Here is a 23,111-nt window from a genome sequence, read left to right as displayed (position 1 = left end):
TGACTCACAAAGCCAACAATTTATTGGAGTTTAAGATTTTGTATTCCCCATGAAAACAACTATCCACCCATCCGACTCCAAGATATATGCTTTATCCCCGCCCTAGTCCTTATCACAATGTAAAACATTATCCCTTCCTCTTCCACATTTTTCACACCCTAGTAGTCATCACCTTTACTTACAATCTCCTTGCACGTCGGTCTCAGGATAAACGTCTGTCACTTATTAGCCCCAATCCTCCCTTACACAGAGGGGAAGAAACTCACATGTTCGCTCTGCGCAGTGTAACTGCCCTTGATATCGCACAGCGGCGGGTAGGCTTCCACAATACCCGCTGAGACCAGGTTGTTCAAGCCGAGCAGGTATTTGTCATGGCCGAGACGGTCGAGGTACCGCCGGCAGAAGGGTAGTGTGCCGAAGTTCTTTGTGATGCTGTTGAGCAGGGTCTTCGCGGAGGATACACGGAGAGCGACTTTGGGTGCGTCGCTGCGTTTTGCGTAGTGAGACGTTTCCATCTTTTCGAATCATTAGCAGATGCATATATTAGGGGATAAGCAGTACATACATCGTCTCTCACGTATCCCTTTCCAGTACTTCCAAAAGTCTCGATGGCGAACGTCTCGCCCTCCTCCATCTTCGTCTGGTCGCCGCCCTTGACGATCGGCACCGTCTTGCCGCCGTGGATAGTATAGTGTCCGATGCTGTGGCCGTTCAAGTTGCGAATGCACTTGACGGGGAAGGTCTCGCCCTTGATTTCGACCTCGTAGCTCTCCATGACCTCCTGAATCGCCGCGCCAATGTCCGACATCCGGACATCAATACCAGCCTCCTTGATACCGGCGTTTGTAGCGGCCTTGCAGGCCTCGACGAGGTTGTCGTAAACGGGGTCGAAGGTGAGGGTGAATGCGGAGTCGACGATACGGCCGTTGATGTGGACGCCGAAATCGACCTTCATAACGTCCTCGTAGTTGACGACCATTTTGTTGCCAGCGTTTGGCGTGTAGTGTGCTGCACAGTGGTTGATGCTGAGACCGGTGGGGAAACCCATGCCTGCTATTTGAGCGTCGCCGTCTTCCAGACCCTGGTGGCCCGTCAACGCGCGTACAGAGTCTTCGATGCCCTCGGCAATCTCGGTGAGTGACATGCCGGGCTTGATCCAGTCCCGCGCCCATTGTCGTACTGTGCGGTGGATCTCTGCGCCGCGGCGGTAGTCGGTGAGGAAGTCATTGTTCATGCGGTCGAGATGGCGCTTCTCTTCGCTCGTGGTTCGGTACGAGTTCTCGTTGAGGTATTCGTGGATCTCGCCTTCGGGATAGGAGTCGTTCAAGAAGATCTCGTGGACGGGCACGCGCGGTGGTTTTGTCTGTGTCTTTGGCCCTGATGCGCCAGCTGCGCCGGCCTTCTTCTTCTTTCTGGGCTTTCTCTTCTTCTTTTTCTTTGCTGCACCCTCACCGCCTTCTGCTGCGCCTTCCTCGCCCTCGTTATCGTCGTCTGAGTCTTCGTGCTCTGCATCGCCGTTTTGTGTGGTGCCGTTGGTAGGTTTGCTCTTCGTGTCGTCCACTACAGCGGTCAGTCAAAGTTTCCAACACCGCGTAAATAAAGGCTACGTACACTTCAAGTCGGCGACTCCGTCTGCTACCTGGGCCGCCATATTTGCTACTAAGTAAAGCACAAGGTGCGGGCTGGGCAGAAAAGAAGCAGCAAATTTATGGCATCTCAAACATCCAAACTCGCCCCACTAGCCTCACTGAATGCCGTTGGAGACAATCGGGGTACGGCGTCTCGCTAAAATCCCTGCCAATCGATAACTGTGCATGACGTCTGCATGCTGCGGCGCATGCAACATTCACTTTCACTTTCTTCCTCTCCACTCCACTCCCTGCCACTCGTAATGGGCAATGCCACCCCGCCCACCACTTCTCCTGCGCTCAATCGCCCGCCCAACACCATGGCCCTACCACACCTATCCTCACCGCACCCTCCCACTGCGCCTCCCACAAACAGCTCTTTTCCACACGACCTCCCCCCGCCGCGCTGACGCCCTCCCAAACCACTACGCAACCCTTGATCTCCCCCAATCTGCCACCCCCGCCGAAATAAAACGCCAATTCTACACACTCTCCAAGAAAAACCACCCCGACCACAACCGCGACGACCCCACCGCCTCCACGCGCTTTGTCGCAATCAGCGAGGCGTACCACACCCTCAGCGTCCCCGAAAAACGGCGCCAGTATGACTCCCAACTCCACCAAAGTGAGCGGCGCGCAGGCGGCCAGGGGTATCCGCAGGGCAGCTACTCCTCCGCAGCGTACGGCGCGCGCCCCGCGTCCGGGCTGAACAAGAAACGCAGCACATTCCGCGGCCCGCCGCCGTCGTTTTACAAGGCCGGTGGTTACGGGGAGCATGGTGCGAAGCGCGAGCAATACGCGTATTCGTATGCAGACGGCAAGGAGGAGGCGCCGAACGAGAGCTATGGGGATTTTGGAAGCGGGTTTGGGCCCGGGCAGCAGAGGCAGGGGCGGCATGTGCCGCACTTTAATGATCGCAGACACAAAGAGACGCATGATAGTGTGAATGAGCATATTTGGGGGCGCAGGAGGAGGGCCAATCCGTCGGTGAGGGTCGAGGAGGATTACATGAAGGGCGACATGTGGGTGAATTTTGTGGTTGTGTCGGGTGTGATTGGGTTTATTGGCGCGATGATTAAGATCTTTGGCGATCGGAATGAGGCGAGGGAAAAGAAGCGTGGGAACGAATTTTAGATCGCTTGTGTAGAGCTGTGTATATATGCTAGACGCGAACATGTCACAAAGGGGAACCGAAAGAGTCTCGATTGTAATGAGATGGTATTGTGATACAGCCATACTGCACTCGCTCGCTACATCAGACCAAGACGACGAGGACCGCGCGCTATACAGCTAATGGAATCTAAAACCGAACTCGCGCATTCAATCTTCTCTACATGGTATCGCGCGCTTAACCCTCAAAGGTGAAGCTGGTGCCGAGCTTGTGGCCGGCCTCGTTGAGCTTCTGGGTATCGAAAGAGCCGCCAATACCGAAAGTCAGACCGGAGTTGACCTTGGTGTTGTAGGCGAGGGACGCAATGCCGAGGTTGTTGATCTTGGCCTGTGTCGCGAAAATGTCAGTCTCACGTCATATCAAATCAAATCAGGCGGAAACTTGAGGCTGTGATGATACGCACCTTGGCGAACGACGCGGGGTCGAGCTTGTACTTGGCAGCAAGCTCAAGACCGACGTTGGAACCGGACTTTGAGTCCCAGGTGGCCTTGGCACCGGCCTCGACTGCGGTGTTGACGCGCTGGTAGTACGAGGCAGTGAAGACGCTCAGGGAGTTGGTCGCGGTAACGGCGGCGTTGTAAAGCGGCGTGGTGTAGCCGAGAGCAGCGCTGTACTTGGTGACAGCCGCCTTCTGGACGTCGTAGCCAACCTCACCACCAACGACGAAGCCGTCGTGGGCGACAACGGCGTCAGCGGTCGCGCCGATAGCGCCCCTGGGGCGAGTAGTCGACGAAAGCGCGGCCGTGGATGTTGGGCTGCTTGAAGTGCAGGTTGACCTTCTGGCCCTTGTTGCCGGCGTTGGGGGCAAAGTTGGAGAGGATCTCGGCCTTCAAGCCGCTGGCGAAGGTGTCGTTGAGCTCGACCTTGGTGGCCAGGAGGTTGGCAGTGTTCCACGACTGAGTGATGCTGATGCCTGCGAACGGGGGCGTCAGTAGACTGATATTTATGCCAGCAGTTGCTTTCCTGCCCGGAGGCTGGACTATGTGAAATATATACGAGGAAGTCGACTTGTTGATCTGGACTGGGAGGACTAATGATGCGAAAGCGGGTATAATACCGTTGGAAAGAGCCTTCTTGCCCTCAAGCTGCAGCGGATACGGTTAGCGACTGCATGCGCCTGGTCGTCTGGTGTCGACTTACCGAAGAGGTGACCGGGCCATTGTGCGCCGAGGTGCCCTTGGCGGTGAAGTTCACGCCATTGGGAGCCTTGAGCTTGACCTCAAGGGCCGCTACACAAGAGTAAGTGGGTGCGCGCGAAGCTCGATTGAAGTCCCGGACCTGCGGCAGTGTGGTAGAAGTCCTTGTTGATAAGCTGTGCGCCGTTAGTGGGCAATTGCAATGCTGGGAGCTCGATGGGAGCCACAACGTACGTCGTTGGAAGCCTTAGCGATGTCGCTGAAGGCTGGCGGGGGGAACTTGGGGACGATCTTCTCAACCCTGACGTATTCAGACATGATGGCGGTGGTTGGAGCGGGAGTGTTTTGTTTGGAGTGAGGGGTGTTGCGGTGGTTGTTATAAAAGCCAACGTTTGAAAAAACACCTCAGAGGTGGCTGCAGGGTGTCGCTCGCATCCACGCTAGCGGCCACTTACGGAATCGCACTGGGTGACTGGCTCCAAACAGCCGACAACGTGCATCCTTTTCCCCTGCGTCAATCGTCTTAGGCGTCTTTGTAGCTTCCTCTTGGTTTCCCGTGTTTAGTTTGGCTGTGGTTTTCTCCTTCACGCTCTCTTGGAGGCTCTCCCAGTTTGCTGCAACTGTCACTTGTCACCCCGCTCTACCATGGAAACTGAGGGCGAGCCCAACACCAGGAAGTCTGGTCGACATACACCGCCTCTTCACACAATGGCCAACGCACCCGTGACTGCTGGCCACCACACCATAGTCCCACATGGCCGCTTCGTGTGGTTTTCTAGTGTATCAAATCTGTATATACAGCTCATCGGACGTCTGCCAATACCTGCACGTTCCTCGTCATCTCCCCGCACCCTGAATAGGCAGGACACGCGATGCTGGAGGCTTGTACGCTCAATTGATTTCAATGCATACCTTGGATTCATTCTTCGTTGCCAGCTGATGTCTGCCTGAATCAATTTGGTTGGGACATTCCTTTGAAGAGTGTGTTTGATGGTTCTGTGACAAGACCGTGCATCGCATCGGGAGCTTGTCCGAATCCTTTTTTTTCGGCGGGAAGAGCATCAACCTCCGTCCAATCCATTTGAAAGACGATGCACTGTTCTGTTGCTGCTGAAACTGAAAGTCTGAAGCTAGACATTATATCGCTGGACTTCGAATGCGACGGTAAAGCCATGTGTATAGGCTATCTTCAGAAGTAGTCCAGGCCGTTAGCGTTCGATCGCCGAGTTCGGAATTGTAGCAGCAGATCAGCGTCATCATCATCGGCCCCGCCTAAACAAATAAATTCGAAGGTGACTCTTGCGCCAAAATCAACAGCACGCGCCAGGATATTGCGCCGAAAAGCAAGCGCCGATTACTTGTCGAGATCTTTCTGTCTCTCAGCTACTGCGCGCATTCTTTGAGACAAACCCTCATTCTGGATCCCACCTGACCTTGCTTACACCACACAACACCACCCTATAATGTCTACATTCGGCACGCACTTCAGGGTCACGACGTATGTGCCAATCACCAAGATTACACTTGTCAATGCTGATTTTGCACCAGCTATGGCGAGTCTCACTGTCTTTCCGTTGGCGCCATTGTCGACGGGTGCCCTCCAGGCATGGCTCTCACAGACGCCGACATCCAGCCCCAGATGACACGCCGCAGACCGGGCCAGTCTGCCATAACCACGCCGAGAAACGAGAAGGACCGTGTAGAGATCCAGTCGGGCACCGAGTTTGGCATCACGCTGGGCACGCCGATTGGCCTGAAAGTCATGAATGAGAATCAGAGGAAGCAGGACTATGGCAACCAGACAATGGACATGTACCCCAGGCCAAGCCATGCCGACTGGACGTACTTGGAGAAGTACGGTGTCAAGGCTAGCTCAGGCGGCGGCAGGAGCAGTGCGCGCGAGACGATTGGTGAGTCGATGAGTCGATGAGTCAAGCGCACCAGCCACGCCAGGACGACGACGACGACGACGACTAACACGACGCAGGCCGAGTCGCAGCTGGCGCAATCGCAGAGAAGTACCTCCGCGAAGCGTACGGAATCGAGATTGTCTGTTTCACCGCCTCGATCGGAAACGAGTTCCTCTTCCCTCCTACTCCCGAGCACCCCACCGCTACCACCAACCCCGAGTACCTCAAGCTCCTCGACACCATCACTCGCGACAAGGTCGACGAGTTCCTGCCCGTCCGATGTCCCGACGAGGAGGTCACGAGACGCATGGAGGATCTGATTGCCAAATACCGAGATGCACAGGACAGCATAGGCGGCACAGTGACGTGTGTGATTAGGAACTGTCCAACCGGTCTCGGAGAGCCCTGCTTCGACAAGCTCGAGGCGAAACTGGCGCATGCCATGCTCTCCATCCCAGCAACAAAGGGCTTTGAAATCGGATCAGGCTTCGGCGGCGCGCAACTCCCGGGCTCGGTTCACAACGACGCCTTCATCAAGGCACCTGCCGTGCCCGCCGGCGAGAACCCGTCGGCAAACGTCCAGCGACCAAGACTCACCACCAAGACCAACAATTCGGGCGGTATCCAGGGCGGTATCACCAACGGCGCGCCAATCTACTTCAATGTTGCGTTCAAGCCCCCTGCCACGATTGGACAGGCGCAGACGACGGTAACATACGACGAGAACGATGGCGTGTTGGAAGCCAAGGGCCGGCACGACCCCTGCGTTGTACCTCGCGCGGTGCCTATCGTGGAGACCATGGCCGCGTTGGTAATCATCGATGCCGTGTTGGCGCAACAGGCGAGGGCGGGAGCAAGAAGCCTGCTGCCTCCGTTGAAGGGCGTGACACCTGCGCGGAGCTAAGTGTGTGAGTATGGGGAGAATGCGTCTTGCTCATCTTTATTGGGTGGTACGCGAAGATTAGACGGTATCGCAATGAATTAGAATTTGTATGGACCAGCCACAGCACCATGGTAAATGTACACTAAGCCCACGACACATGTGCAGTAGTGTTCCACGGCATTCAAGTCAGGCCATTGTGTGATGCGATGCTCGGTATACATGGCCGACCCATTCCTGAGGCCTGTCTGCTCGGAACGATGGCGCTAGCGGGTCGTCTTTGATCATGTACACCCAGGATCGCAAGGCAGGCAGCGGTGGCAAACCGTTAGCCAGACGAGGCGTGAAGGCTACCGGCCAAGTCAACCGAATACGCGAACCAAAGCAGCGCGGGAAGACGTGGACTCGGGAGCGTTGGATATCGGGCCTTTTGGGCGTGATGGAGAACAGGCCCTGAAGATCGTTCAGGCGCGAGGCGAAAAGCGTGCACTCATTGAGAGAGATGCTGCATTCGCCGCTCATCTCCTTCCCTCGACCCATCTGCCCACATCGAGATCTCCTGCTGCAGAACTAGATCCGCCGCCTTCGGTACTTGCAGATGCTGTCCGACAACAGTCGTGACAACCGAGCTAACTACGTGCCGCAGAGCAGCAGAAGATCACCCCCGTTGATCGGCCCAATGTCGCCAGCACGATGACGCTGAACGTGCCCCAACACGCACATGCACACGGGGGTCATGGCATTTGGGAATTGCCTCTTCCAAACCGCAGCGTCAGGGAATAAACGCCGTGTCGACCAGCATCGACTTGTGGGCGAAGAAACGGCTCGCGTCGCGTGCCGGCAGGGGAAAAGCGCACGCAGTGGGGCGCTGGGGTTGACGGACATGGCGGCGCGGCATTCTTGCAGTAATGGACAGGGTCTGCGATCTCGATTCGAATTACCCATTCCAGACGCTATGATGGTCTATCGAATCGCCCCCTCCGGCCACACAACGTCACATGGGAGCTGCCGGGGGCTCTCAGCGTGTGTCTAGACCCCAGGCTTCTGTTTTCATTGCTGCTCTCTTTCCTGCAGCAGAAACTATATTCGTTGCCACTCGACTCGTGCCGCTCGGTGCGAGAGTTAGTTCCAAGCTGCCAAACTGCTTCCTTTGAGGGAAGCGTCTGGCCTCAAACGTCACAGCTGCCCACGTATCTCGTCAATTGCCGCGTCTCGCAGGCCGCTGACACACAATATCTCGCCTGCAATTTTGCCAGACTTGCCCGGCCATGCACCTAACCTAAGTTGCCTCCACGGAGCGTGTGCATTTGCAATTGTCCTGCTTTTCTGCAACTTCAAGAAATGGCTGGCGCCTCTGTAGCCTCCTCGCACAGAGACGACCAAGACACCCCAGCTCGAGGGGAGTCTAAGACGAGTAAGCGACGGTGCGTTCAATCAGCATGCGTTCCCTGTCGAAAACGCAAATCCAAGGTCAGTGCCATTCGTATCTTGTTACCTAGTCAGTCCTATGCACACTGTGGGCTGGTGCTGGAGAATTTCCTCAATCCACCGCCCCAGAATCCCTTGCTGACAGTCCACCACCAGTGCGATGGAGGTACACCAGTGTGTGCAACTTGCACTGCCGTTTACAAGACGCCATGCTTCTACGATGCTGAGAGCGAAAGCCGACGCTCCAAACCAGGTCCCGCACCGGATGCAAACGCGGGCACAAAACGCCATGCTTCAGCTACTGTCTCTTCCACCACCGATCTTGACTCGAGCGCCAAATTCATCCTTATTTCACTTCAAAGAGGACCAGAGGAGCATCTGGCAGAACTCATCTCACTCATTCGCAAGGATCCTGCAACCGACATTGCAATCATCGCTGAATCGTGGCGGAAGACTGTCACCTTACCACCTATTACGCATTCCGAAACCCGCAGTCTGGAGAACGACCTGAGTGTCCTAGTAGGGAGGCCCGCTATCACTATCAACGGCCAGAGCAGGCACTTTGGACACTCTGCCGGCCTTGGTCTGGTCCCTGAGGACGAGAACTTCGGGAGTGGCCAATCGAGGATTAATACTGTGCACCTCGAGCGCCAGGGGACGACATGGACAGATGTCACCAAAGATGTGCGCTTTGTCGAAAATCTGCTCGCATTGTACTTCACATGGAGCCACCCATTCTACGTACTATTCAGTCGCGAATGCTTCTATAAAGACTTCAGGGGTGGCAGAGACAAATACTGCTCGTCTCTTCTGGTAAACGCCATCTGCGCCTACGCCTGCCATTTCACAGACGATCCTGCAGGGCGGACGGATCCTTCCAATTTTCGCACTGCGGGCGACCACTTCTTTGCTGAAGCCAAGCGACTGCTCTTTGAGGACGAGAGTCCGAGTCTGACCACCACCCAAGCGCTCTGTATTATGTCTATGCGAGAGCCTAGCACGGGGCGCGATACCTCTGGATTCAATTACATCGGTAGATGCATACGCATGTGCGTTGAGCTTGGTCTACACCTCAATAACAGTGCCAGTCCCGCGCTCCGCCTAACTCCGAGTGAAATCGAGGTCAGGAAGGTTACATTCTGGGGCTGCTTTACAGTTGACACGTAAGGAAATTGACGTGTATTGGATTTACTAGCCACTAACGCACTGCAGCGTATGGTCGATTGTCACAGGACGTATATCACAGCTGCCTCGCGCGGCTATCACACTGCACAAACCGATCCTCGATGAGGTCGCTCTTCCTGAAGCATATCCGGGTGCGCCCCGAATGCAGGCACCGATCGTGACGACACACATGCTTTTGCAGGAATTCACCTCCCTGTCCGAGCTGATCAACGACAACAACTACATGTTTTTTGCACCAAAGGAGCGGTTGACGAGCACGAAATTGCTCGATTGCTACCACAGATACCAGGACTGGTACAAGAATCTCAATCCGGCTTTAGGGCTAAGTGGCCAGAAGCAGCCAGAGCCGCATACTTTAGTGCTGCAGTAAGTTGTTCTCATAGCTTCGTCATAATGACGCTAATCCTTGCTAGCATGTTATACCATACGATAATCGTTCACCTTTTCCGGCCGATGCTCAAGGTCGATCTGATCCACTCAGACGTGCGTCCGCGCGATATATGCGTTGAAGCAGCTAACAAGGTATCGGAATTAGTTCGAACATACCGAAAATTCTACGACTTCCGTGTCGCGCATCTTGCCATCCCACACATTCTCTTGTCCGTATGCATAGTGCATTTGCTCTATTCGAAAGACAACAAAACTTCGTACAAGAACCTCGTCGACGGTCTCCAGGGCCTCGAAGATCTTCACGAATGCCACTACTTTGGCGCCAGAAGTTTCCGCATCCTGCACACATTAGCGACGACATGGAACCTTCCATGGCCAGAGGAGCTGCACGACTCCAAGCTCATGCCCAGATCGAGTCTGGAGAATTCCCACGGAGCTACCAGCCCCCCGGATGAACCACTGCTCATCGTTCCTAACACAGTACCCACAACTGGTCTCCGCGTAGGCCAAAACCTCTCAGAGTGGCCCACCACGAACGCCAACCGCCGCGAATCTCTCTCCATGTTCAGCAACCAAAGCTTGCAACTCGCCACCCATCCAGCCATCGCCCGACCCGGCAGCGTCTCTGTATCTCAACACCCCTCCCCCGCCGTCGCCCACCCACCTCCACACTCATACAACCCTTACGCCCAATACACCCAGTCAATATCCGTCCCGCCCAACGTCTCCGCCCCAGTGACGTCCCCCAACGCCGAAACAGCCGAAACGCTCTTCTGGAACCCCATCCCCGGCATGCCAGGCCCGATCCTGCCGCGCAACACGTATCCGCAGATCAGCCCCATGGGACTAGACACAATGCTCCAGGCGCCAGATATGGGCGACCGGTTGGTGCGGGATGGGTTTAAGATGAGCGAGGAGTGGCAGACGAGTGGGTTTACGCAGAGTTCGAGCGCGGCGTATAGGTATGAGGGGGGCGTTGGATATGGGCAGCAGCATGGGGGACATGGGCATGGGCATCCCCAGGAGGAATACGATCCCGGGTGGTATCAGGGGCAGATGAGTTGACGGGTGAGGAGGAGCGGAGAGGCGGAGTGAAGAATACACATACCCTATATACGGCTGGATGGAGTTAGTTTATGCAGAAGACATGATTGGCATCTCTCGAGGGGCAAGGTGATGTGTGCATCCTCGTCTTTGCTCACTGCAGGTTGTGTACCCACGAAGTGAATGATGGTTTTTTTTCAATAGCGGATACACCTTGTTACGAAGACCACGAGGAGAATATGAATGCGTCTGTCATACCAACACGCAGGCTAGATCAACTTCTCTAAATCCCCCAGACCGCACCTTCAAATTCCAGTATGAGAAAAGTCGCCCTCGATACGAAGAAAGAATCTCATATTACGCATTACAACAACACCTTGTGCTAAAATATCTAATAATCATACACTAAACATCGGCAGCCCCTTCCCAAGCCACAAATCCCCACTTCTCGCATCTCAAAAAAAAACCCCCCTTGCGTCTACTTCCTCGCGTTCGCATTCGCATCTTTCCCCCACTTCCCCGCCTCGACCAGCACACTCGCCGTCCCCGCGCGCTCCTCATATAGTTTGCGCAAGTCCTCGACCGACTGCTTTTTCAAATTCAGCTTGTTCGGCGTCAGCATCTTGCGGTCCACCTGGCGTGCCTCGAAGCTCGGCATGCGGTGCAGCAGGCCCGGGCTGATGGCGCGCGGCTTAGGGCCGGGGATGGGGAGGGAAGTAGATTTCGAAGGGGGGCGATTTTGGTTTGTGTTGGGGGTGCTGGGATAGACGGGGCGGGCAAGGCCGGTGATGGTGGGGATACGGTTCGCAGAGGCGGGGATTGAAGGGCGGCGGAATTCGGTGGCGGAGGAGGGTTTGGGGTCTGATGGGGAGGAGGAGAGGGCGTTGACAGGGGAGGATTGCTCGCTTTGGGTGATGGCGGGGATGGCGGGTGGTGCTCGCTTTGGCGCGTAAGTGGGAGATGAATCCTCGTGTGAGCTTTGCCTGGTCAATCCCGGAAGCGCCATTCCGCCGTGTGGTGGCTGGTATGATCCTCGACTGGCTGTTTCGTATGTGTTTGGGGAACGCTCCGAAGACGCTGAAGTGGGTGTCTGCGCATAGGCGGACCTTTCCACGTTGTCAACCTGCGCTGATGTCAGGTTCTTCCGCTTTGGAATGTTCAACTTGGGAGGAAAGCCTGAAGGACGACTGCTTTCGGTGTGCGTGTTTGGCACAGCCGATGCAGAAGTAGGAATAGAAGTGGAATTGCGCGTACCAGCCTTCTCATCCGAGATTTGTTCCTTCGATCGTGGAGGCAGTGGTGGTGCCTGCTCATCATCAGGTCTTCGTGGCGAGAAGCCGTTTGTTGTTGCAGCGTAAGTCAGAGGCGAGTCGGCGACGTCTTCTGGTGCATCTGAAATCACGGTAGAGTATCTGGGTGGCGGCACTTGCAGCGGTGGTGCGGGCTTCCTCTTCGCAGAGTCGGTAGAGGATCTCGCCGAGGGGACGCGAGCTCGAGGAGGGAGGGGTGGCGGCATGGTTTCTTGCGATGCTTCGGGATATGGTGCCTCGAATAACTTCTCGTTGTCTTCAAGTGTGATGCCACCCATCTGTTCTTCCATCGAAGCTCTGCCTTCTCCGGAAACGCGCTTTTCTTCCACTGGGTCGTCCCAATCAGCCTCATCCTTGGGCAACTCTAGCTCTTGATAGAAAGCATCAGCAGGCTGTTCGCATGCCTCGCGCAGCCCGTTTGGCCACATTTCGACTGCGTGTTTGAAGATGCGTCTGATGACTGAAGACATCTTAGCGTCTTCAATCTGGTCGGGTCCACACAGCAATGCCGGCGCAAAGCACACGGCCAAGTTTTCTGCCGTCATCTTGTTCTGCTCATGCCGTGAGGCCACAGCGTCAAGCAGAGGAAGAAGATGCCTGACGATTATTTCTCGTGAAATACCGGGCAGAAGCGACCATTCCGAATTTGGCGAGAAAAGATCTCTCAATCGGTCAAGGTCGGGAATGTCTTGTGAATCCCCCCATAGCCTCCTCAGGTCGCCATATGAAGTGGTTGGGAATATTGGTTGTCGGAGAGAAGCATACCACGCTTTGATCAGTGCGGCAGCCATGAAGACGGAGTATGCATCCTTGGGGTCGACTTCGGCAAGAATCTCGTCCTGGTGTTCAGCATTCGAGTATGGTGGGACTGGCAGCGTGACGCCGTTGTCTTTCCATATGATGTACTTCTGGCCCCTGTCGTAGGCTTCTTTCAAGCAGTCCCGCAGCTTCGCGTGTGGTGGGACTCGGAACAGGCCCTCGCAGGTGATGTTCTCTTCGATCAGCACAAAGCTTGTGGCCTCTCGCAGGACGCGAGGAAAGCGCGTCTTGCCATTGCGGCTTGTGGGAAAGGGGTTGCGGGCGCCGAACGCTCGACGACCGGTGGCGTGCTCTACGTAGATGTCGTCGGATATGCGGCGATCGGTGAGGTACGTCGACGAGGGGATGAGGAGGTTCTCGACCTGTATGCTGCGGGCGAGTTCTGTCAAGCTGGAGGCTGCCCAAGTTAGCGGTTACACCAAGCTGACGTGTCGCAGCACGCAGCACGCAGCACGCAGCACGCAGCACCCGGCACCCAGCACTCACAATGGTAAATCTTCCTCCTGAACTTGGGGCTCACAATGGTCGAGAAGATCTCGGTCAGGATGCGCACCCATGCCTTTTCGTGCACAATGTACAGTTTCTGGAGCCGCTTGCGCATCGCCCGTGACAGGACATGGTATGCCTGCAGGAACCAGCCCCAGCCCGGCCTATGCTTCTTCGTCGTAGCCCCATTGTCGCCGTCGCCAGCAAAGAAGACGACCTCGTATTCGTATCCCTTCAGCAAGTCGTCCTCCTCAGGCAGGCGCGCGAGCACGTAGGGAAGGAGCAGGTCGAAGTCGGTCTCGTGGGTGTCGGGCATGGCAGCCGCGTTCAGGATGAACACAGGCCTGCCTTCCCTGGACGGAATGGGCGAGCGGTACAGAATCGAAGTCGCCGCCTTGGCCATGTCTGTCGAATAGTTGGAGCTCTGGCGCGGCGGAGGCACAGCTGAGAGCGACGAGCTCCGCAGCCGGCTGGCGACTTTGGCGCGCATGCCGCTCATGGCGACTGGCGGCTATCGCAATGTCCGTGTCTTCTTCGTGTCTGTCGGTCAAGTTTGTGGGGACCCTTGGAAGCGGAAATCTGGCACGTGAGAGCGGGACACAGGAGGGTGCAGTGGATGAGGGGCTGAGGCAGAGGCGGTGCAGGGCCTATAAACAAATGACGTTGCTTGGAGACAGCGGATCAACCCGCTTTAGCGCCTGCTTGTGGCTCGTTGTCATTCAGACGACACCACTTCCAGAACAACTTGGTTTCAGAAGTTTGCCTTCAGCGCTTGCTTATTTGTATTTTGCTTGTTCTGCATGCCGAATGTCGTCATGCGCCATCATCTGTGGTGTGTGTCGTGTCTAAAAACAGATGTGGTGTTGGTTAGCTTGGGGCTCCCTGTGAACTATAGTGCAATGATCTGGCAGACCCTGGTATGTAGTGGGGGAACATGATCTGTCGCCAGAAATCTTGAAAACTCATGTTTCGCTGGCTCATCTACTAGATGCCTACGTGCAAGACCTTTCCGACAACCCACGAACAATGCGTAGCGTGTCGTCGTCGACGCTTGACTCCAAAGTTGCTACACTCAATCGCTCTCATCAGACTCCACCTCCAGTCCTCCCTGCCCGTTGTTATCGAAGATGACGTCCACACCCTCATCTCTCAGTCGCCTACGCACCGTCTCGAATCGGTCCGTATTCCTCCTAAACTCATCCATGCTGGACCCTGCTGCCTCCAGGGCCGCGGCGAAGTCCTCCACCGTAAACCCTTCATGAGCCAGGTTCTCAATCCTGACACTTTGAAAGTACAGTCTGAGCTCCTCGATGCTAGCGAGTAACTGAGTGCGATTCGTACTCGCTACGTTGCCCGCCGAGTCGAACGAGTCGATACTATCTTCTGGGGGAAGAGGATCGGAGACGGATGTGTACTTGGCCTTGATCTGTGTGTCGAGAAGTGCCATCAGGTTGCGGTCGTCGGAGAGAATGACGTGTCGCGCAATATCGATTTCTGGTATTTGCGCAAGCCAGTAGGGATCTTCGCCTGCGCCCAAGTCCTCCTCAAACGAATAACACACCTCAACTAGCAGACTTGTGGCTTCGGTTGTGTTCCACAGGTCCTTTGCTTTTGGTACGTAGAGCTGGCACAGGAGCTCTTGATAGTCGCCATTGGGTTCCTTGCCCCATACTGGCTTCGGGATCGGTGATATGTCGAGCTCCTTGCATAATCGGGCTGCTAACCATGGATATTCCCTGATGGCGTTCTTCAGTGTTGACCTTGCTTTTTGTGGTTGTTTCAGGCGATCGTGAGCGAGTGCGACGCTGAAAGCAAGGTTGGGCGGGACTTTCCACAGTCGCTGCAAGTGATCTGTCTCTACCAGGTCAACCACGGCCTGGGGTTCGCGGCCACGTAGTGCTAGTTGGTCGAATAGCAGTCGGATGCAATAGGGATCTTGCTCTGGAGCCATAGCCAACATTAGTTTTGCCCACTCAAAGGCTGTTCGGAATGTTGCCCGGACTGTGAGTGTGCCAATATATCTCCATATAGCGAGCCAGAATTCGCGGTTCTCAGGACGCCGGAAATCAAGGCGTGCCTTGCCGGCTGCTAAGTTTTTGGAAAAGGTCGAATGGACCGATCGGCCGAAAGTGAAGAGGGCACGCTCAAGTAATTCGGACGCAGTTGCATTATCGCGCTGTTGCTTGGCGATTTCAGAGACTTGAAGGAGTGTAGAGATGTGGTAGGCTGTGGTCATATTAGCAACGAGGAGGCAAGAAGACGCATTTGATACTGACGGTTGTAGTGAAGTAGCTTGATCATGCGCTCAGGATCCATACTCCCAACGCATACTTGAAACTGCGTCTGTGTCTCTTGATATGTCCGGTTGTGGACGAACCTATACTCGACTGTCCCGTCTTGCCGTCTCTCGACAATCTCCATGCTTAGTCCCCCGGATGTTGCACGTGGCCACTCTTCTTTGCCTTGGATGAAGACGTTGCGACGGAGTCCGAGAGATGCAAGGCCACGAGCGCCGGGTCCGTTACGTCCTGCCACTGCAGCAGCGACGCCGCCGCCTTGCTGTCCTTGGCCTCGTTGACGTTGCCGTGGTTCATCGTCGGTGTTCTGAAGAGCAGCTCGACCGAACAGCTTCTTCATCTCGTTCGCTGCGTGTAAGTGCTGTGAATCTACGCTCAGAACCGCGCACAATTGCTGCACCTCCGCGCTGATACCTGGATTCTGCTGGTCGCTGTCGCTGGCGTCCCGCCCATTCGCTGCAATATTGAGTGTCATCAGCGCTCGGTCGATCTCATCTAGTCCAGACGAGGCGTCGGCATTCGCTGTGCTTGTAGTATGTTCTGCAGCAGTGGCCTTTGATTTTCCCTTCTTCTTTTTCTTTTTGCTCTTTTTCGATCTCGAGGGTGGAGGTGCAGCAACGACCTCTTCGGACTGCGATCCTACCCCATGTTCCTCTGCATCACTGTCCTCATCGTCTTCCTGACCATCGTCGTTCCCTAGCATGGCAAATAGACTCGGCTTCGCCTTTGGCTTCGGCACTATTTCTTCTTCTGACTCTTCTTGTCCATCTTCCTGCTCTTGTGCTAGCTTTTCCTGGATCTGTTTCTCTTCCAGCTCCCTCTGGACGCGGCGGAGCGCACGTGACGACATTCCGCCGATCTAGTGAATGTGCAGCCTAGTTGTCGTTTGAGGAGGGGCACAATTGTCCGCTCGCCACGAACGAATTCAGACGTCTTGAGGTCGATTCAAATCTACGGTTGGGCGAATGTGGGAGAGATTCTACTATGGATATTTTCGTAGTTCAGAGTTGCGGGTATGACGTCGTGTTCGTGGTTAGAGCGAGAGATTTAGTGGGCGAACGCTTTTGTTCTGTGCAGCCGTCATTGGTGAATCGTGATCGATTGCCCCGCCAAGACCAGCACTACCCTTGCGCGTGAACCATGATTTCACTCGTGGTAGCTTGACCTGTCTACCACTCTTCCCCTTACCCCACATTCAGCTTCCAGGAGATGCGTCGGGCAGCTGTTCAAGTGACTCGCCTTGCCCGTCGCCCGTGCCTGCCTCGCAAGTTCGCTCGCAGCCGAACTGCGGTCTTCGCGCCGAGCAATGGCCTAGTGTTCCGCGCCCACTACCATCTCCGCCCGCGAGCCTCGCCAATTATCCTCTCCTCATCGATGCAGTTCCGCGCATTGACGGGTGCACTGGTAGCTGCCGCTGTCGCTTCAGGCGCCTTTTACGCTTACAACGGCAACCAGTCCACCAACGTGACGTCGCCCGTAGACCAGGCCAGGAACCTCACCAACGGCACAAACATCACCAACAGTGAGACCACACGGAAAGCGCTTGTAGTGGGCCCCGGCGAGCTCTACACAGGCACCATCACGGGATCTGGCCCGCTAGCAAAAGAGACGGACGACTACGGGAGGAAGGTGCTCGAGATGCTCGACCCTGAACAAACGACGGCGAAGCTCCGCAAGAACGAGGAGTCGTGGCTGGTGGGACGTGGGCAGGGCGTGGTGCGGTACGATGTCGTGCAGATTCCCAGCAACGACCCAATTGAAGACGACCACGCCGAGAAGATCATCGAGGTGCCATCGAACATGGCAGCCACAGATGGCGCCAACGCAAGTGACTGGATGTTCTGGGGAGTGTTTGACGGACACAGGTATGCGCGTTTCGAACCAAATGAAGCCGGTTACTAACACTTCAAGTGGCTGGGTTACTTCGGCCAAACTTCGCAACACGCTCATCTCTTTCGTCGCACGTGAACTGAACACAACGTACAAGTCCGCCGTTGAGGACCCCTCGCTCCGCTTTCCCACGCCCGAATCAATCGATGCTGCTATCAAGACTGGTTTTGTTCGCCTGGATAATGAGATTGTTCACGAGTCCGTCAAGAAGCTGAGGAAGGCGCAGTCAAAGGTTGCCGCTGCTGAGCTGCTTGCACCGGCCCTGTCTGGTTCATGCGCGCTATTGTCGTTTTACGACAGTCGATCAAAACTACTACGTGTTGCATGCACTGGCGATTCCCGTGCCGTGCTTGGGCGAATGGGTGCCAATGGCAAATGGACAGCTACCCCTCTATCGGAAGATCAGACCGGAGGCACCACCAGCGAAGCCGAACGCTTGCGGAGAGAGCACCCTGGAGAGCCTAATGTGGTTAGAAATGGTCGCATCTTGGGTGGACTAGAGCCATCGCGCGCTTTCGGCGATGCATCGTACAAGTGGTCAGCACAAATTACCAAGGAGTTGAAGGAGTCGTACTTTGCCCGGTCGCAATCAGCGCTACTGAAGACACCTCCATATGTCACCGCCGAGCCTATAATTACTACCACCAAGGTCGAGCCTGAGAAGGGTGACTTTGTCGTCATGGCTACCGATGGTCTCTGGGAAATGCTTACCAACGAGGAAGTCGTTGGCCTTGTCGGACAATGGCTCGATGCGCAGGGCAACCCAGGTAGCCAAGGATCGCAAACACAGTCTTGGTTGAAGAGTTGGTGGTCAAGCGAGAAGCAGTTGCCAGTGGAGCAGAAGACTGGCGAGGGCGGCAAAGGCCAGCGTGCACCAATCCGTCAAGAGCAATGGGGCACCAAGACCAGCATGAACGAGAGGTTCGTTGTGGAAGACAAGAATGCGGCGACACATCTTGTACGCAATGCACTAGGTGGTAAAGATCAGGATCAGCTGAGCGCGTTGCTCACCCTGCCGAGTCCATTTTCAAGAAGATACAGGTTCGTATTCTCGTCGTTGCTGTCGAGCCTGACTAACATGATGCAGGGACGATTTGACTGTTGAAGTCATCTTCTTCGGCGAAGGAAGCGCGAACGGAAGTGTCACTTTGAACCAGGAGGCAAGCGCAGCAGCACCCGAGCCCAAGGCGAAGCTGTAAATCAGACGCAGTTTCCTCTTCTCCATTCGAGTTCGTATCTATATACCCCATATCTTAGTTCTTCTTCGAGCACTTCATCTGCGTCATCGAAGCTGGGCGTTCTAGGCGATCATAGCGATGCGACAAATGATAAAAGTTGATCTTCATCGAGCTTTTCTTCCCTCACGTCCTTGGTTCATGGGCGAGCACCCTTACTCGATTTTCTCCTAGCTTTCATCTTTTCCTTTATGCGGCGCTCCTCTCAAGCTCCACCCCGGGCATTGCTCAATTCCAACCACTCCTGGAACGCTAACCACTCGTCGTACTTGTTCTGCAGCCGTCTGTCTGAACGTTCCTTGTTTCTTTTCGCGCAGTCTGTGCTATGTCAGTTTCCGAGGTCGATTGATGTGCACCATGGTTGACAGATGCTAACACTTGAAGGGTTGACAGAGGTTCTCTCGTATCCTTGTAGATGATAGAGTCAGGGTGGTGAGGACCCCGGCAACTGCAATGACCACCCCGGCGAGAGTAAATATGGCTTCTTTTGACCAAGAAGGAGAGCTTGGGTTGGACGTGAAAGAGGTGGAAGAGGTTGCGTTTGTGGAAGAAGGTGGAGCTGGAGCCGCTTGAGCTGTGGTGATGATTGAGAAGAGGGGGATGAGGATAAAGCTGAAAGGTAGGCGCGGCATCGTCAAGTGGTCACGTGTACAAGTACTGCGGCAGGGTTTCCTGGTGACACGCGCTCTCAGGAAGCAGACATATAACTATACGGGAAACTTGCTTATGCAGGAACTGCGCTGAGGAATGAAATCTTGTAAAGTGGGAAGCGCTCTCTTTAATACTGGCAATACGGCTTTCTGAGATGCCATATCTCGCGTCTCAGCGAGTTCAGTGTGTTCGTGTGATATGTAAACGGCCTATGGTTCATCGGTAGGCAGTATGCGGCATGTTGGTCGGTCGGTGAAGAAGGCGCAGCGAGGCCAGGGGATCCAATAGGCATACCCCCCTTTGCACCTCCACGTTTATGACCGCACGATCTTGACCGGTGACATTGCTGCACACCCCGGTCTGTAAAGCCATATTCCGGTCTACCGTTGGCCTAGCTGCGTAACGTATAAAAGCCACATTGCGCCACATTGCTCCACAACCAGTGAAATATCGGCCGATTTCTGGCCGATTCATATTGCCCTCCTTTTCGGTTTCCACAGGACAAGACTAGTGTCAGATCATCTAGAAGGCCGGGTGCTGCCTTGAGACGCGGAACACTTGAAGATCGGTGAGCTCTCCGGCAAGCATGCGGCAAGCAAGTAGGCACGGCTCTAGTTTGATTCAGCCTCCCATGAGTTGTCCCTGTCATGGCGGATGACATTGTTTTTGCGACAAGTCGTCATCAGGCCCTTAGAAGGGTCCAGGCAGTGACATGGCAAGACAGCACGACAAAACGAGGCAAAAGCAGCCTAGCAAATATCACATATAAGGAGTACGCGGTTTAGAGGTCAATACTCATACAACACCAAACGACAGCGTGAAGCGACAGCGGAGCCGGTAAAACCGATGCAAAGTGCACCCGGCACCCGAACGGTGCGGAAAGGCTGGAAATTCCAAGGAAAGCTTTAAAGGTTGAACATCTGATTGGCTGAATAACTGGACATACGTAGCAGTTGGAGTCGACTTTGACTTACCATTCTGCAGACCGAAAACTGTGAATAGTTCCAAACAGAAAAGGGATGTAGAGTGATATCGTTCTTAATTGAGACACAGTCGTCTGGCCGGCATACATATGCCTTCCGACACCCATTACTAGCTTCCTTACTTCTATCGACACATTATGTCTTCTCTTCCTTCCTGCACGAGCGTTGTGTTGGTGTCAGGACACTTCTCCACCACTACTCAGCTCCAACCGCTCCTAAAACTTCACCATTCATTATACTTTCTTGGGAGCCATCGGTCTCGATTTATCCTTGTTACTTACTCTGCATTCTGCAAAATAGCAGTTTCTGTTCGCATATGCATTGCGATAGAGCCACCAATGATACTCACAGTCAATTGAAAATGCCCGACAACTGGCGACGATTCAGTCATAGTACGTTCCTCCAGCTTCTTATTGACGTTCTTTGCTCAACAGAATACATTTACCAGTACGAACAAGCACTGTCTAGCGAGCGAATGGTCAAGAGCAGATGAATCAAAGTTGATTTAAATGCATAAAATAACTTTTGATCGGTCACTGAGAAATTTCCCTGGAGCGTCCGGCACATCGAAATGAGGTTTAGTATACCTTCATGTATGTTCTGATGAGCTGCGCAACAATTGGTCTTTGTAGGAACGAAGTAGGAATTATCTGGGCGAAAGGTTTGCTGTCAGTAGGAATCGAGGATCGAACGTGTAGTCTGAAACTGTTCACTTGCGTTCACAGGCAGGTCAAAAGCGGCGCCTCAGTCGCGCAAAGATCTCTCTTTCACCTACTTATTATCTCTAGTGCCCGCGTGTGCCGTTACGTGGCGAATCAAGATATACAGAAAGCCTCTTGGCCAGTCCTCTTGCCCTATTATCTAATGTTCTGTCAGGGCGTACCAACATTGCAGTTACAATACACTTAGTGACAGTCATGAAGCTCAGTACATTGATCCTCCTTATCGTCGTCTTCGGCGTTTCTGCTTACAGCTACCCCCCTCCATTCAACGAATTTCGTTATCTCGATAACGTGACACTTCTCCATGAGGCGATCGCGCAGCATAGACCTGTTCATCCTCGACTAGGGTCGATCCACGGCCATCAAGACAGAAGGTGGAGCCATGCGGATCACGGACTTAGCCCAATGGACGTTTGGCCAGTAAACGACAACAAGTTCACGGTCGTTCCGTTTTGCTATGTCAACAAATTCGCAAAGAACAGGACTGGCCGTATTTGGTCACAGGCCTGGAAGGTGTGATACAGGAAAATCGTCGATCCTGGTGCCAAATCCGGCCACAGCCTCTAAGGATTCTAAGAGGTCAAGGATGCCACAGGCGCTGCTATGTTCTGCTACACTGATTATACAAGAGAGATGTGGAACCCTTCTGTAAAGCCCACTACGCTTGCCATTGGTCTTTTCATAGATGCCATGCACGCCACAGCCACTGCTGGGTTTACGCATCCGGACTGGTAGGTTATACATCTTTCGCTGCACAGTCATGGTGGAAACGCCTGACTTGAAACTAACGCCTTCCAGTAATCATAAAATGGAGCAAACAAAATGAGAATTGGCTACATGAATAGCCCGGATTACAAGCGCCGTGTCATGGTAATCTCGTTACCCATGAAATGGGACACGTCTTTGGACTCAAACACGAGCATCAGCGTCCTGATTGTAATCTAGAAACCCTCTCAGCCTTCATACAGCGGTATCACTCATCATGACTAGGTGATCACTATGTTCTCTTCCAGTGCAAGAATCTGGCGCTCTATGAAGAGGCGCTTGAGGAACTCAAAAACCATCCTTCCATAACCATGGAAGAACTATGTCGCTCTTTCTACGCCGTTTACCAAAACCCCTGGCGCGATCTCGGCTTCTGGGCACCTCCCAGTTTCTCCACGGAGACCACGTGGGACTGCTGGCACAAAGACGAGGATGGTAATTACGATGGCATGAAACATCCATACGGGTTGGAATACAGCGACAACTACAACTACGACTCTGACTCTACAATGTATTATTCCTCGATCTTGGCGTCCGAAAAACGGCCTCTTACTGTCTTCAATGCGCCGCTCGTCAGATGGGTCCACGGAGGTCCGGACTATACTCTACCTACAGCAGTAACTGAGGGGAATGCTGTACTGATCGGCGAGATTCCGTACAAGAGAGGGCCGTCGGATGGAGACTTCGACGGTGTCAAAAGGTTGTATCCCTGGAGGGGAGAGGCGTAGACGTCAAACCGGGGGCGGGCTCAGGAAGTAGTCTCAAGCGTGATTTTCCTCACGAAGACGGGGAATAGACAAAGGTCCATTCGACAGAATGTGAGTTGCAGCTTTCTTGGGTTGAAGCGGTGGCACAGCAATTATTTCCCATAAAGCATTTCTGCGCTGTGATGCTCTGAACTCTAGTTTCTCAGCCAGATATTAGCCCAACAATGTGATTTCATACTACCATTCTCCTGTTTTGTTTTTGAATCCAGGTTTAGACATCTAAATCAACGCCGCGCACAATGATCTGCGTCGTAACCCCTGTTACATTTTCGTCCGGACAGCTGTGCGGTATACGTACCAGGCTTAACATACATCGATTTATTAGCAGAAATTCGCTCATATTCAGGTCTAATCATTCCATGAGCACGCAATTGCTTTGTCCACATGAAGGCCTACCTTGTTGGAGGTCAGAAA

The 23,111-nt window shown here is 54.2% G+C and overlaps 14 protein-coding genes across 14 annotated transcripts; 8 read left to right on the top strand and 6 right to left on the bottom strand.

Moving 5' to 3' along the window:
* Positions 1-72: 72 nt before the first annotated feature.
* On the bottom strand, positions 73-1,680 carry SNOG_04925 (hypothetical protein). The gene is made up of 3 exons (XM_001795286.1): positions 1,612-1,680; positions 566-1,560; positions 73-515 (listed from the first exon to the last, which is right to left on the bottom strand). Exons 1-3 carry the CDS (start codon positions 1,649-1,651, stop codon positions 243-245), a joined length of 1,308 nt encoding a protein of 435 aa, XP_001795338.1. The 5' UTR covers positions 1,652-1,680; the 3' UTR covers positions 73-242.
* Positions 1,681-1,898: 218 nt separating this feature from the next.
* SNOG_04924 (hypothetical protein) lies at positions 1,899-2,762 on the top strand (the record flags this gene model as incomplete). The annotated part of the gene is made up of 1 exon (XM_001795285.1): positions 1,899-2,762. One exon carries the CDS (start codon positions 1,899-1,901, stop codon positions 2,760-2,762), a length of 864 nt encoding a protein of 287 aa, XP_001795337.1.
* Positions 2,763-2,830: 68 nt separating this feature from the next.
* Positions 2,831-4,272, bottom strand: SNOG_04923 (hypothetical protein). The gene is made up of 6 exons (XM_001795284.1): positions 4,170-4,272; positions 4,078-4,111; positions 3,940-4,028; positions 3,857-3,884; positions 3,203-3,712; positions 2,831-3,126 (listed from the first exon to the last, which is right to left on the bottom strand). The coding sequence occupies exons 1-5, from the start codon at positions 4,251-4,253 to the stop codon at positions 3,489-3,491; spliced, it is 459 nt and encodes a 152-aa protein (XP_001795336.1). The 5' UTR covers positions 4,254-4,272; the 3' UTR covers positions 2,831-3,126; positions 3,203-3,488.
* A 371-nt stretch (positions 4,273-4,643) lies between these two features.
* SNOG_04922 (hypothetical protein) lies at positions 4,644-5,134 on the top strand (the record flags this gene model as incomplete). Its single annotated transcript, XM_001795283.1, has 2 exons — positions 4,644-4,820; positions 5,066-5,134. The coding sequence occupies 2 exons, from the start codon at positions 4,644-4,646 to the stop codon at positions 5,132-5,134; spliced, it is 246 nt and encodes an 81-aa protein (XP_001795335.1).
* Positions 5,135-5,541: 407 nt separating this feature from the next.
* On the top strand, positions 5,542-6,845 carry SNOG_04921 (hypothetical protein; the record flags this gene model as incomplete). The annotated part of the gene is made up of 2 exons (XM_001795282.1): positions 5,542-5,845; positions 5,923-6,845. The coding sequence occupies 2 exons, from the start codon at positions 5,542-5,544 to the stop codon at positions 6,747-6,749; spliced, it is 1,131 nt and encodes a 376-aa protein (XP_001795334.1). The 3' UTR covers positions 6,750-6,845.
* Positions 6,846-7,011: 166 nt separating this feature from the next.
* SNOG_04920 (hypothetical protein) lies at positions 7,012-7,346 on the top strand (the record flags this gene model as incomplete). Its single annotated transcript, XM_001795281.1, has 2 exons — positions 7,012-7,086; positions 7,194-7,346. 2 exons carry the CDS (start codon positions 7,012-7,014, stop codon positions 7,344-7,346), a joined length of 228 nt encoding a protein of 75 aa, XP_001795333.1.
* Positions 7,347-8,313: 967 nt separating this feature from the next.
* SNOG_04919 (hypothetical protein) lies at positions 8,314-10,690 on the top strand (the record flags this gene model as incomplete). Its single annotated transcript, XM_001795280.1, is given in 6 exon segments — positions 8,314-8,329; positions 8,452-9,096; positions 9,386-9,632; positions 9,659-9,704; positions 9,801-10,656; positions 10,671-10,690. 6 exon segments carry the CDS (start codon positions 8,314-8,316, stop codon positions 10,688-10,690), a joined length of 1,830 nt encoding a protein of 609 aa, XP_001795332.1.
* A 560-nt stretch (positions 10,691-11,250) lies between these two features.
* Positions 11,251-13,886, bottom strand: SNOG_04918 (hypothetical protein; the record flags this gene model as incomplete). Its single annotated transcript, XM_001795279.1, has 4 exons — positions 11,251-11,948; positions 12,027-12,679; positions 12,848-13,291; positions 13,330-13,886. The coding sequence occupies 4 exons, from the start codon at positions 13,884-13,886 to the stop codon at positions 11,251-11,253; spliced, it is 2,352 nt and encodes a 783-aa protein (XP_001795331.1).
* A 573-nt stretch (positions 13,887-14,459) lies between these two features.
* SNOG_04917 (hypothetical protein) lies at positions 14,460-16,534 on the bottom strand (the record flags this gene model as incomplete). Its single annotated transcript, XM_001795278.1, has 2 exons — positions 14,460-15,569; positions 15,719-16,534. The coding sequence occupies 2 exons, from the start codon at positions 16,532-16,534 to the stop codon at positions 14,460-14,462; spliced, it is 1,926 nt and encodes a 641-aa protein (XP_001795330.1).
* Positions 16,535-17,058: 524 nt separating this feature from the next.
* On the top strand, positions 17,059-18,773 carry SNOG_04916 (hypothetical protein; the record flags this gene model as incomplete). Its single annotated transcript, XM_001795277.1, has 3 exons — positions 17,059-17,549; positions 17,596-18,615; positions 18,662-18,773. 3 exons carry the CDS (start codon positions 17,059-17,061, stop codon positions 18,771-18,773), a joined length of 1,623 nt encoding a protein of 540 aa, XP_001795329.1.
* Positions 18,774-19,014: 241 nt separating this feature from the next.
* Positions 19,015-19,441, bottom strand: SNOG_04915 (hypothetical protein; the record flags this gene model as incomplete). Its single annotated transcript, XM_001795276.1, has 2 exons — positions 19,015-19,127; positions 19,186-19,441. The coding sequence occupies 2 exons, from the start codon at positions 19,439-19,441 to the stop codon at positions 19,015-19,017; spliced, it is 369 nt and encodes a 122-aa protein (XP_001795328.1).
* A 924-nt stretch (positions 19,442-20,365) lies between these two features.
* On the bottom strand, positions 20,366-20,834 carry SNOG_04914 (hypothetical protein; the record flags this gene model as incomplete). The annotated part of the gene is made up of 3 exons (XM_001795275.1): positions 20,366-20,396; positions 20,435-20,452; positions 20,725-20,834. 3 exons carry the CDS (start codon positions 20,832-20,834, stop codon positions 20,366-20,368), a joined length of 159 nt encoding a protein of 52 aa, XP_001795327.1.
* Positions 20,835-21,360: 526 nt separating this feature from the next.
* SNOG_04913 (hypothetical protein) lies at positions 21,361-21,900 on the top strand (the record flags this gene model as incomplete). The annotated part of the gene is made up of 2 exons (XM_001795274.1): positions 21,361-21,678; positions 21,745-21,900. The coding sequence occupies 2 exons, from the start codon at positions 21,361-21,363 to the stop codon at positions 21,898-21,900; spliced, it is 474 nt and encodes a 157-aa protein (XP_001795326.1).
* Positions 21,901-21,987: 87 nt separating this feature from the next.
* On the top strand, positions 21,988-22,658 carry SNOG_04912 (hypothetical protein; the record flags this gene model as incomplete). The annotated part of the gene is made up of 2 exons (XM_001795273.1): positions 21,988-22,035; positions 22,179-22,658. 2 exons carry the CDS (start codon positions 21,988-21,990, stop codon positions 22,656-22,658), a joined length of 528 nt encoding a protein of 175 aa, XP_001795325.1.
* Positions 22,659-23,111: the final 453 nt, after the last annotated feature.

Source organism: Parastagonospora nodorum (genome assembly GCF_000146915.1).
Source record: "Parastagonospora nodorum SN15 chromosome Unknown scaffold_7, whole genome shotgun sequence".
Classification (NCBI taxonomy): Eukaryota; Fungi; Ascomycota; class Dothideomycetes; order Pleosporales; family Phaeosphaeriaceae; genus Parastagonospora; species Parastagonospora nodorum.
This window is presented reverse-complemented; position numbering and strand designations above follow the sequence as displayed.

Bases quoted from the DNA above. Each gene is read 5' to 3' on its own strand.
- SNOG_04925 (XM_001795286.1), bottom strand. From the start codon at position 1,651: ATGGCGGCCCAGGTAGCAGACGGAGTCGCCGACTTGAAGT. The intron at 1,561-1,611 runs GTACGTAGCCTT...TGACCGCTGTAG, and splicing joins CGGAGTCGCCGACTTGAAGT to TGGACGACACGAAGAGCAAA. The intron at 516-565 runs GTATGTACTGCT...TGATTCGAAAAG, and splicing joins AGGGATACGTGAGAGACGAT to ATGGAAACGTCTCACTACGC.
- SNOG_04923 (XM_001795284.1), bottom strand. From the start codon at position 4,253: ATGTCTGAATACGTCAGGGTTGAGAAGATCGTCCCCAAGTTCCCCCCG. The intron at 4,029-4,077 runs GTCCGGGACTTC...ACTCTTGTGTAG, and splicing joins CTTCTACCACACTGCCGCAG to CGGCCCTTGAGGTCAAGCTC. The intron at 3,713-3,856 runs GTATTATACCCG...CCCCGTTCGCAG, and splicing joins CAAGAAGGCTCTTTCCAACG to GCATCAGCATCACTCAGTCG.